The 12,361-nt window shown below is 37.9% G+C and overlaps 1 protein-coding gene across 3 annotated transcripts in view; it reads right to left on the reverse strand.

Moving 5' to 3' along the window:
* Nucleotides 1-461: 461 nt before the first annotated feature.
* HECW2 (HECT, C2 and WW domain containing E3 ubiquitin protein ligase 2) overlaps nt 462-12,361 on the reverse strand; it is a 384,249-nt gene continuing 372,349 nt past the window's right edge. For all 3 annotated transcript variants that reach the window (XM_025405496.1, XM_025405495.1, XM_025405497.1), the window contains one exon: nt 462-2,600. In XM_025405496.1, the coding sequence (XP_025261281.1) occupies nt 2,489-2,600 (112 nt within the window). In that variant the 3' untranslated portion in view covers nt 462-2,488. The remainder of the gene's footprint in view (nt 2,601-12,361) is intronic.

Genomic DNA, 12,361 nt, shown 5'->3' on the forward strand with positions numbered 1-12,361 from the left:
TATTACTGGCTGTTTTGTTTTACTAAGAAAGACTAATAGATAAGTTAGCATGGTGTTCTGATATGCTAAGTACATCTTTGATAATTCCCAATCTGAGAACAGTATCAACTAGATGATTATACTAATTAAGAATGTCTACATACATTAAAGTGTACTATTATTTGGGAAAAAGTTGGATGCCTTAATAAAGAAATAGATTTGTTAGAAATAATTAAGGAGATACATTTTATTTCAAATCTCTTTTACCTAATAATATGAAATATCATAACTAAATGTCTCAAACCAAACTGAATGCTAACATGGTCTTTGAATGTATTTTTGAAAGAAATGCAACCTTTATCTGCTGCTTAGAGAATGCCAGCTCTGAAACATCTTATATACCATCAAAGATGTGACCTTAAAAAAAAGTGTGTTATACTACTTTTCCTTATCATGAAAAGAATACAAACAAGTGAAAACAGTTTGCAAAATTAAATATATACTTGTATTCATGATCAATAAGTACAAACTAACATTTCCAGTTAAAATTTTTTCTTTTTTTCTCTTCCAATTATAGTATACAGAGAGCTCTTCCTTTCTTATTTCCAGGTTTCTATAACCCTTTTTCAGAACATTTCTTCACACTGCAGTGCGTGCCTTTGGTGCAGGAGTGTAACGTAAGTGCTATTCCTCTTGAGGGTCCCAATAGTAAACATAGCTTAACTCACAGGAGAGCAATCAGTTCTTACAAAACACCTATGAAAACTATGCATATGACCTCTATAAAATGTAAGATTGCCAACATCCCATAATAGGAATTCCATGGCTGCTTATAAATATAGATCTCAAAGAAATGTTTGGGCAATGCCTGTAAACCCATAGGCTGGCAAACCATATGTTAATCCAATGCTTTTATGACCCCCAATTTAACTTCACTCTGTTGAAAATCTGATTAGTCAAGAAATAAACAAAGATGTGGAGTAATCTCAAAAGCAATTAAAATGAAGAATACCTTCTCATAAAATTAAGCAGAAGTAAGACTAGTGATGTCATGCAGTTTTGGAGATGCCATAGAAAAACTGTTTCTTAATATTAATAAGAAAATTATGCATCAGTGAAAATGCAGGCTTAGAAATATAGTTCTGAGTTTCAATTTGTGATGTCTTCACTGATGAGGGAAAATGGAATTCTTATTACTGAACTCTTCAGTGTTGCTGATGGCTCCTTAACTGAGCTTAGTGTTTAATGATGCTGTACAAATAAAAAGCAGTGGGGGAAATACGAAATATCTGTATTAAATGCCATCCTGTAAAGTATTTGATGGATGGAAGAGAGTCTAATGCATTTTAAATAAATGCATATCATACTATCACATATAGTGAATCTTAAAAAATTATTACTTAGATGCACAGTCCTTGTAGTGGTAGACACGGCACTGTGAAGGAAGTTTGATTTAGAAGCTATTTTCTATTATACTTCTCAAGTGATGGAGTTGCTGTTAGTCATATTGTAATGTCCCTTCACCTTTGGTACATTCAGTGCAAAATATTTGGGGGATTTTTTTTACCTTTATAAAAATAAAAGGCCCTTTTGTTTCCTTGAGAGTGCTGAAAAGGATACATATTAGCATGATGCCCGAGTATGCATGGAACATGAAAATGGAACGAGTGATACATACAGTATGACAGGTAGGTTCTTATATACATCTTAAAGAACAGAAACATAATGAACCTACAAAAAATAAACAGAACTCACTGTGTACTTTTTCCTGATATGCTGTGATTAATTGCTAGTTATTTTAAAATTGTTTTCATGCATTATAAAGCATAAAATCTGTCATTAGTAATTCACTGAATAATGGTTTGTCTTTAGCCATAATTACACACATACCACTTGCATATACATTGTCACAGACCATCTTATTGCAGATCTGTAAAGGTACCTCATATTAACTTGGTTTCATTTTCACTCATGTCCCATGAAAGCGGAAACCTATGGTGCACACCATGCAGGCACTCATAAGTGAGAAATGAATATTCTGTTATAACTTAGGGCTTAAATGAATGTACTTTCAGGAAATATATTTACTTTTATTATATTATTTAACTTGCACTAATTTGAAGATTGGGCCAAGTGCTGCCAGTTTGGCTTGAACCACGTTCAAGGGTAAGTTTCAAGATTCTCCTGAGTCCCTAAAAATTACCGTGGAGCTGATCATGTATGGGTTCATCTTTGTCTTGGAACATAACAAATGGAAAAAGTTTGGCAGTCAAGAACTGTTGATTGAAAGACGGTTGGGTTGTTCCCTGGGCATCAAGCTCACCCAAATCCTTCCAAGAGGACTCATCTCCAGTCCCCAAATGTGACAGAACACTTGTTCCTGGAAAATAACAGCGCGTAGCATTATCCTAAAGGAAGCATCCTCTTGAAACTTCCAATGTTCAGTCATCCTTCTAGAAGGCAGCTTCTCAAACTGCCTGTCCACAGAGATGGGCATTCTGCTTCCAGGTCACTCAAGTCCAAAAGTACTGGTTTCTTCAACTGCTGTCAACAGTTTCTCATAAAGCATGGAAAAGGATGGGTAGGGGGGCAGATCCAGACGGTTAAAACATGTGTGCGCTCTGAAAACACAAGAAACAGCACATAGTTTAGAACAGGTCGAGTGAAATGAAAATGTGTGGGGTGTGTCTGTGTGTGTGTGTGTGTGTGTATGACTGTCTTTCACATTCAAATTTATTTGTTGCCAATTTTCACACTCATTTTGAAAAATCTTTGAAAACATTTTGACCCTAAAAATTCAGAACTGAATTTCTCTAAGGAAAAGAGGATATTTAAAAAATACTTTATTTACATTTCACCAACATTTAAAAGCTATATTACATATAAATGACCATTTATTGAGTGGTCTAAGGATTACAAAGACAAGTTTGGTTTTAGTTTCTCTTTTGATGTTAGATTGTTTTTCTAATACATGGACATAAGGCCTTGCAAAGTAGTTCATTTTGAGTTGGCATGTGCCTGGGTGTCTCTTCAATACTCTGAAGTTAGGCATTTTTTCATTTTCTTGGAGAGGGAAGAGCAGTCAGTGTCTCTGAGGGTCCGCCTCATGGCTTAGAGTCTTGGGAAATTCCCTGGCTGGACTTTTCTAAGTCAGTAGGCCATTGTTACTTCTTTGAATTCTGTATTAAAATTTGCTTTCTCCCAATACACAATAACAAAATAAGCAATTTAAATCATTACATTAAGTGTTCTTTTTTAGAAATACTTCTTTTGCCAAGATAGGAAAAAAATATGTTTTCCTGTTATTTGCATCTGAATCACAATAAAAAATAGACAGTCTCCAAATAGTACATCTTATCAGGAAGCAAATCTGCACTTTTGACATGAAATAGGAAACATTCTATTCTGAATGTACAACAGCTTGTTTGGGGGACCTACATAACTTTGACTTAAAAAAATACTCCTGAATGAATAAGAAATTTTAGGAACTATAATTATTAACAGGCTATTTCTACAAAGTCGCATGTTTATACTTATACTCTAATAAATCCCTTTTCCTTATGAAATAAATATAATTAATATTCCTGGATGCAGTGTAATGTAGTGGGAAGACCAGAGATTTGTAGTTGGACATAACTTGGGTTTGGATTCTAGCTCTACCAACAAGTGTGTGATTTGGAGTGAGTTATTAAAACTCTGAGCCCCTATTTCTCACCTTTAAAAGGGTGGTTATACAACTTGTCTCAGAAGGATGTGAGGATTAAGTGAAATAACAGAAACATGCTTAACAGAATGACTGGCTCGTAGTGTTTGACCAATTAATAATAGTTGTATTGTTAGCTACATTTCATTCCTATCAACAAGATTTGACTCTAATTGCCTTCAGTGAATTGCCACAAAGAGTAATGACCCATGAGAACGATGAGATAATAAAAGGATAATAAAGCAGGTGTATGGCCACATGGCTTATTAAAAACAGGAATGTGAAGGGGATCTTTTAGATTGTAAGAATATAGATAGAGTATTTCTTATCCAAAATACTTGTCACCAGAAGTGCTTTGGATTTCGGATTTCTTTGGAATTTGGAATATTTGCATATATATAATGAGATATTTTGGGGGAATGCGACCCAAGTCTAAACATGAAATTCATTTACGTTTCATATACACCTCGCATACACAGACTGAAAGTAATTTTATACAACATTTACATAATTTGCTTCATGAAACAAAGTTTTGACTGCGTTTTTGACTGCACCCTGTCACTTGAGGTCAGGTGTGAAATCTTCTACTTGTGGCCTCATGTCGGCACTCAAAAAGTTTGGATTTTGGAGCATTTTAGATTTAAAATTTTTTGACTAGGGATACTCAAACTGTATCAGTTTCAGGGTATAGAGATAGTACCGACTCACCCACTCCTACTACTATAAACTCTGGGGTATATTGGTGGAAATCATCTAATGAATCTTTGCAGGCAAACCCTTTTTTGATACAATAATCATTTTAGAATTGCAATTGATATCCTTAGCCTGGAACCCAAATGGAGCCTCAAGAAAAGTCAAAACTCAACTTGTATACTGAAATAGAGTCCTAGGAGTGGTTTATAATCTATCACCTGTGAAACATTGGAATAAAAATATTACATAAAGATTTAGCTCTGTTCCAGGGGTAGGGGAGGAGGAAGCAGAAAAGTGGAATATGTTTTGAATATAAGTATATGCCAAACTTTGTGTGTTAGACAAATAACATTTATTATCCCATTAGACTAACAGATGATACCACAATACTATTTTGAAATTTTCATTTCTTTGGTTACCGATAAGGTTGAGCATGTTTCCCCCATGCGTCTTGCTTTTTACATTTCCTGTTTTGTGATCTACGCATTCATCTCTCTTGCCTGATTAACTTTTCAATATTTTTACTGCGATAAAATACACAGAACGTTCACCATTTTAACTATATTTAAGTGCACAGTACCATGGCATTAGTACACCTACATTATTTTGCAACCATCATCACTATCCATCTCCAGAACTTCTGCATTTTGCAAAACTGAAATCTGTATCCATTAAATAGTAACTCCCATTTCCTCTCCCCTTAGCCCCTGGAAACCACCATTCTACTTTGTGTCTCTATGAATTTCACTGCCCTATGTACTTCATATAAGTGGAATCTTAAAATATTTGTCTTTTGTGACTGGGTTATTTCACTTAGCATAATATTTTTAAGGTTCATGTTGTAGCATGGGTCAGAATTTCCTTCCTTTTTAAGGCTGAATAATATTCCATTGTATGTATATATCACATTTTCTTTATCCATTCATCCATCGATGAAAAGGAGTTTTTTTCCTACCGTCTGGCTATTGTAAATAATGCTCCTATGAACATCAATGTACAATTATCTGTTGAAGTCCTTCTTTTCAATTTTTTGGGGGATATACACAGAAGTGCAACATCATACTGCATTTTTCATAGTGGCTGCAACATTTTACATTTCCATCAACAGTGTACAAGGGTTCCAATTTCTCTACATCCTCACCAACACTTATTTCTTGTTTTTTTTCTCATTTGTTTGTTTGTTTTATAATAGCTATTGCAATGGGTGCAAAGTCCATTCATCTTGTAAAGCCTTAGGATTTCTTATGGAAATCAAGAGAGACTCTCACTGTTGTTGAATTTGAAGAAGGAAGCTACCACGAATTCTACAGCTGCACAGCATGAATGCTGCCAATGACCCAAGGGAACTTGGAAGCAGATTCTACCCTAGTTGGTCCTTCAGATGAGAATGCAGCCCCACTGACAGCTTGATTTCAGCCTGTGAGACCACGAGCAGAAGACCCAGCTCAGCTGTGCCTGGATGCCTGCTCCATGAAAACAGTGATATCATAAATGTGTGTTGTTTTACACTGCTAAATTTGTGGTAATTTGTTTTGCATCAGTAGAACCATTAACAGGTCTCAAGGCGGTGAAACAGTTCAAGAAAAGGTGGCAAATGTGATGTTAAGTGTGATACAGTAGTATCATCTATCCAGGGCAGGTGGTGAAACAAAGCTAAGAGTTGGCAGCAGTTCTTTCATTCTTCCAGGTTTCTGAGTAGACAAACAGGAACTTCGAATATCTCTTTGCCATTTCTGTAGTATCTTTGCAGGTACTCTTGAAGCTTATCCAGTAAATCCACAAGCCTGAATGCTCTTTCCAGTTCTCAACACAAAGGGAAGGACTAGACAACCTTTTTTGTTCCTCTTCAGTCATAAGACATAATCACGATTACCAATCCATAATCTAAAGCTATTGCTGCTTCATAAATTACATCTGGTTGCATAATATATGGTTACCATAACACAACTTTCCTTCTAATAAACTAAACAGTTCCTCTGGAAAATATTTTGTGATGATGGAGAAAGCATATATTGTGGAGGGAAACTGTGTGGAAAGATTAAATGGTTTTCCCAAGGTCAGAGCTGAGTCAGTGGCCAAATCAAGAACAGGACCTCAGTTCTGGGTCTCCTAGGGAAAGTCCAACATTAAACTGAAAGCAGGGAGATTAATGCTCACTGGCTTTATTCTTTTACTTTTGGAAGCCTGAGTATTAATTTTATCCTACCTCTGACTATGAACTGTTATTCCTCAACATCCTACCAGATTGTCTACATTTTGAGGACAAGGATTGGCAAAATAAAGCTTCAGATATTTTTTAAACGAATAATTTAATCACAATATGCAGTAGCTCTAGGGAAAATGGCTGAGATTAGGTCAATCCAGAAAACCCTGAAAAATACCAGGGGATTTTTAGGTGACTATACCCTCTAGTTCAATCTCAGGCTTAACAGAAGAAGGCAAATACTCAAAAGAATACTTTACAGTGTATCAAAATCACTCCAGGAGCTTGTTTTACAATGGAGATTATTGGTTGCACCCCTTGTGATTTTAATTCAGAAGGTTTGGGTTGGGCCTGGGGGAATATGCATTTTAATAAACATGCCAAGTGAGTTTGATGCAGGTGGTCTCCACAATTGGAGAGACATCAAGTGGATTAGCAATATGATATCTACATTGGCTATTTGCACCAGTGTTTTGTGTGCTTGCAAAAATTTCAAAACTTCTTATAAACAAGACAGCATTGCTAATAAGGAAATTAAGGAATAGTGTGGTTAAATAAATTGCCCAATGTTTACCATGAACTTGCTCTATGAGCCAAGACCAGGAAAAACACAAAAAAAGGCAAGCAACACATAATCCTCGGAGGCTTTTCACACCCCCACCCCCACCCCATTCCATGTCCTAAGAAAACTCTAGCAGAAAATAACAGGAGGGCCCTGGACTGTGTTGATGTTGGCAGCAAAAGTGCATCCAGCTATTCAGTCTCAATAAAAGAACATTTTTTCAAATCTTTCAAAGTCAGCCACACTAAAGCTATAATGGTTTTACCTCATTTTAATCTATGCAGCCAGAACCACTCATGGAGAGCAGTTCTGAACCCATCTTTGGGAAATCATGCTGGCATCAATATTAAGAAGATTTAAAAATTCTCCAGACATCTGGTCTGACTTAATAGATCTCTTGGTGCTTTCTGGATTCTTCAAAAATGTTAACCAGGAGGTCACACGCTTACCCTCTCTTTTTCCCTACAGATAGACATGTCAATTAGACAAATCCAGTGAGCCAAAAGTACCAGTTACATTTCCATTTCCACAGATTGGTTCGTTGATTAATGTATTTCTCTCTGTGTATGTGAATGTACTTAATTTTCCAATTTGCATTATATTTCATTTATTTCTTCACTCACTGGATACTTACTAAGCACATACTCCATGCCAGGCATTCAGCTGTCCCCTGAGAGATGAGGATGAAAAGTCTGATTTCTGTCCTCAAGGATATACAGGCAGACAGACCCTCTCAAATGTGTGTAGCCTGTGCTCTGGGGCAAGCAGGAACTGAAATTCAGCCTTCCTTTGGCTCTGCTTGCCAAACTGTGAGCACTAGCTGTGGGCTGCATTTCTCCAGAAGACTAGGAGATACCTTTGTTTCATTAGTCCCAAGGACGGGCTATTAGTGGCCCTGCCTACAAACAGTAATACAATGAGTTACAAGTCTGCTCAGCAGAGCCAAGGAAGGTTCATAGAGGACGCTATTTGTGCCAAGGCTTGAAAGATTTGTAGGTGTGCAGGCTTTTTTCTGAATCAACAACAAGGAGAAGGATGTTCCCAGCAGATGGCCCGGAAGCATGACATTGCATCATCAGGAAACCTGAGAGGGGCAAGTGCCTAAGGGGCAGGAGCCAAGGCTGGACCTGAGGCCAGATGGGGAGGCACGGTCACATCAGGAAGCCAGGTGTGTTCTTGCAAAGACCTTTTCTAGTTATTTCATGGATGAAAGGAAGAAAAGTGGGTTGGCAGAGGTATCTTTAAATAAGGCAGGGAATATAAGATATGGGTAGAGGGACAGATGATGAATTCAAGGGCTTGAAATCAGCATGAGAAATCCAAAGTTACCAATCAAACAGTGATAGAATTCCGTTAAAAGAATCCAGTTATAGTTTTGTTAGCCTGGGTAGCTTTATTAACACAACTAATGGTATAACTTGTTAGGATTTTAAAAATATTCATAATTTATCTAATATCCTCATGAATACCTTCTTAGGTCATGATGTTTAGAGCAGAAATTCCTGTTAAGACCAGGGCACAAATATGTGTGTAACTTATGGCAGCACAGCACAACGCCCTGACCTTCACCAGGTGTTCGGTAAAGGTGAATTCATGGAAAGAAATTCTATGGTGCTTGCTACTCCAACTACTCATTCGTCATATGCCATTTGGGGACCAATGATGTTGGTTCATGTAAATATCCATTGCTTCTCTCCCTGTGTCTTAAGGTGAATGTATATCTCCTACAAGGTTCGGCGCTTAGTAAAGGCATGATGAGTATCTACAGGCAGGTGAGGGGAATTAATCTGCTCACTAATTAATGTCTTATTCCAAAGTCTCATTAGGTCACTTTGGTTAAGGTGCACTTGGATCTGTAAATACAAAGTGGAATGTTCCTATAGGGGGAATTCCTGTATCTGGGGTAACTAGCAGAAGAAACTCTTCAAACTATGCATTCTGAGCAGGTACCTTCTTCACTTGTGAATGCCTCTGGGGAAAGATAAAGAGGGTACATACATTTCAAATGTAAGAATTTAAACCCAACAGAATAAAGTCCACTAAGGACAGTTCCAGGAATGGAAACTCCTGTAAGTCCAAACAAAATATAAATACGCTGGTGAATATGGCGCATTTCTCACACACCTAAAGACTGTAAAGTATCCGGCCAGCCCTGAAGGCTACATATTAGGAAGAATAGTAATAATGGATAAATGTATTGAATGATGTTTTGGCCTTATTCTAAGCACTTTGCACATGTTATCTCATTTAATCTTCAAAACAACTTTGTAATATAAATGTTAATTTCTATCCCAACTTTTCAGATATGGATACAGAGATATGAAAGTCTGGATTATGATTTTGGAATTTCTTATCTGGAGTGGTCCAAAGTTATCTCTCAAGTTTACAAATTCACTAAAAACAATATTTATGGAGAACATGTGCTAAGCACTGGGCTCAGTGCTAGGAGCAAAGTCATGATTAATTCAGATAAGGTACCTGTTCTCACAGGATTATATTCCAGAGGAGGAGACAGATAATCAACAAGTAAACCAATAACGGAACATGATGACTGAATTGGGTTAACTCTAGTGAAGGAAGTAAGGGGTGAGTGACAAGTGCACTAGGGACAGAAGCCTGGTGGACCTTTCTCAGGAGATCGCTTCTAACCTGAGTCCTGGGGACAAGAAAGAGTCAGGCACATGAAGGACCAGCAGAAAAGTGTTAGAGGCAGCAAGTACCTGAGCCTTGAAGCATAATTGAGTTTGGCATATTTGAGGAATACCCAGAAGGAGGCTGGTGTGTGTCGTGGGTTGGGGGAGAGGGTACATGTTGAGGTCGCAGGAGGAGGCAGACAGGTCCCCAGAGGAAGTCCTTGGGAAGGAGTCTGGATTTTATTCTAAACTACCGGAGGGTGTAGGCAAGGGAGGGAGGTGACCTTGAGATGTTTGCAGATCCCAGCGGTTGTTGAGTGCAGAATGAATGAATGGCGGGATGTAGGAGAAGCAGGGCATTTAGCTGGCAGTCTGCTGCAGCAGTCCAGGTGAGGGGGGATGGTGTCGTGGACTAGGCTGGTGGAAAGAAATGAGCCCAAACTGGTTTTTGCTCTTGAGGCCAAGGAAAAGGTGGTAAGCATTCTTTAACTGTTGCAATGTCTGTCACTCACAAATAGACACTTTAAAATCTGACTTGTGAAACAGCTCTCAAGGACCTTTAGTAGATTTGACTTGGACTATCCTGTCCTCTGTTGTCAGCAGCAACAATGCTGATGGACTGCAAGGGGAATGATTATCTCATTCCATTAAAGTCACAAATTCTTTCAATGGCGTGACTTTTACATTAATTACAGAAGAATCCCTTTTTTTAAATACAATCTGTTTTTTTGAGAAATTTACCCACCTCCCAAAGTAAAGACCAATCCAAAAGGTATATGACATTATAAGAACCTTTAATATGGTGATGTGATGGGTTAACTCTGATATGTTTTTGTTAGTACATGCAGATTCAGTGGCAGAATAAAGTGAAAATTTTAAATATAGTTATATAGAACTGAGTGAGAGGGCAGAGGAGAAAGGAGTTGAAGAGAGTCTTGGACCCGAGGTTAAACTACAGAGCAGACCACTGTATGAGAATCTCCTGTCAATTCTCTCCCACACCAAAAGCCACCTCAGCTGATCAGCAGGCAGTAGGGAATTAGGAAGACCAAGGAGGGACACCTCAAGGCAAATACAGAAAGGAGATGGCCCCAAAGGGTCCTTTTAGTGCTCATCTCTTGTTCTGATGGCTTTTCTTTTAATTGAGGAAAGTGACATTGTATTTCAGGACTTGGTTACTTTCCTGTATACTGGCTGATAATTCACTTTGACAGTAGACAATGCTCCCTATAATGGAGGAGGGAAAACTGAATTATTGATGACATTACAGAGCAATATTTAATGACATGGAAAGATGTTCTATGTGATAAACAGAATGTTGTTTTAAAATGTGTGTGTGTCTGTGTGTATCTGAAGAAACGAGTGAAATCACATACTCTAACATGTTAACACAGCTTATCTTAGTAGTTGATTTTTTTTTTTCTTCAGAAATGGGATCTCTCTATGTTGCCCAGGTTTGACTCAGACTCCCATGCTCAAGCCTTAGCCTCGCAAGTACCTGGGACTACAAGCATGCACCACCACGCCCAGCTAGTAGTGGATATTGGATTGATACATATGTAGTTATTTTAATATATATTTAATATATCCATATATTTCTTAGCAATTTTTTGTAAAATTTTTTTCTATAAATTAGAATTTAAAAGCAGGGTTTTTTTTGCTTTTTTTGTTTTTTGTTTTTTGTTTTTTGAGATAGAGTCTTACTCTATCACCCAGGCTGGAGTGCAGTGGCATGATCTTGGCTCACTGCAACTTCCACCTCCTGGGTTCAAGTGATTCTTCTGCCTCAGCCTCCCGAGTAGCTGGGCTTACAGGTGCACACCACCATGCCTGGCTAATTTTTGTATTTTTTTTTTTTTAGTAGAGACAGGGGTTTCACCATGTTGGCCAGGGTGGTCTCAAACTCCTGACCTCAAGTGATCTGCCTGCCTTAGCCTCCCAAAGTGCTGGGATTTCAGGTGTGAGCCACTACGCTCCACCAAAAAGCAGAATTTTAAAAACAAAAAAGTTGTCATGTCTTTAAAAAATAATTTTATCTTTTCAAGTTCTATTCCATTAGATTAACTGTCTCCATAAGACATCTGTTTCATAATTAACTCTTACAATTTATTTCTTAATTTCAGTTAGCATTTCATTCATAATACTCTCCAGACACAGCCATTTTCAAAAATGCTTTTCCCTTTGGTAAAAACCAACACACCCCCATGACGATTGCAGCTCTGTAGGTCCTCCGTCCCATCACCCAACTTGGCAAGAACCCTGGGGATGAACACAGAAACTCATACCATGATGGGAGAGAGGACTGCTCTGCAGTTTTCAGCCTGGCATCTTAGCAGCCCATTTTTTGGACTGTTTGAGAGCAATTGCCATAAAGTGAATTTACTCTTTTCATAAAGTCCATCAGAGCACCAGGGGTATGAAGTCTTCCACAGAAATGCAAAATACAGAGCTAACCACCAACCGCGAAGCAGAGGAAGTGCAGTCATGTGCTCAGGCTCTAGGTCTCCATGGAGACACCCTTCTGTCTACATCCTTATTTATCATCTGGGTCTCTAGTCACTTTGTAACCACAAGAGAAAGAAAGAGCC

Source organism: Theropithecus gelada, chromosome 12, assembly GCF_003255815.1.
Source record: "Theropithecus gelada isolate Dixy chromosome 12, Tgel_1.0, whole genome shotgun sequence".
NCBI classification, from domain to species: domain Eukaryota; kingdom Metazoa; phylum Chordata; class Mammalia; order Primates; family Cercopithecidae; genus Theropithecus; species Theropithecus gelada.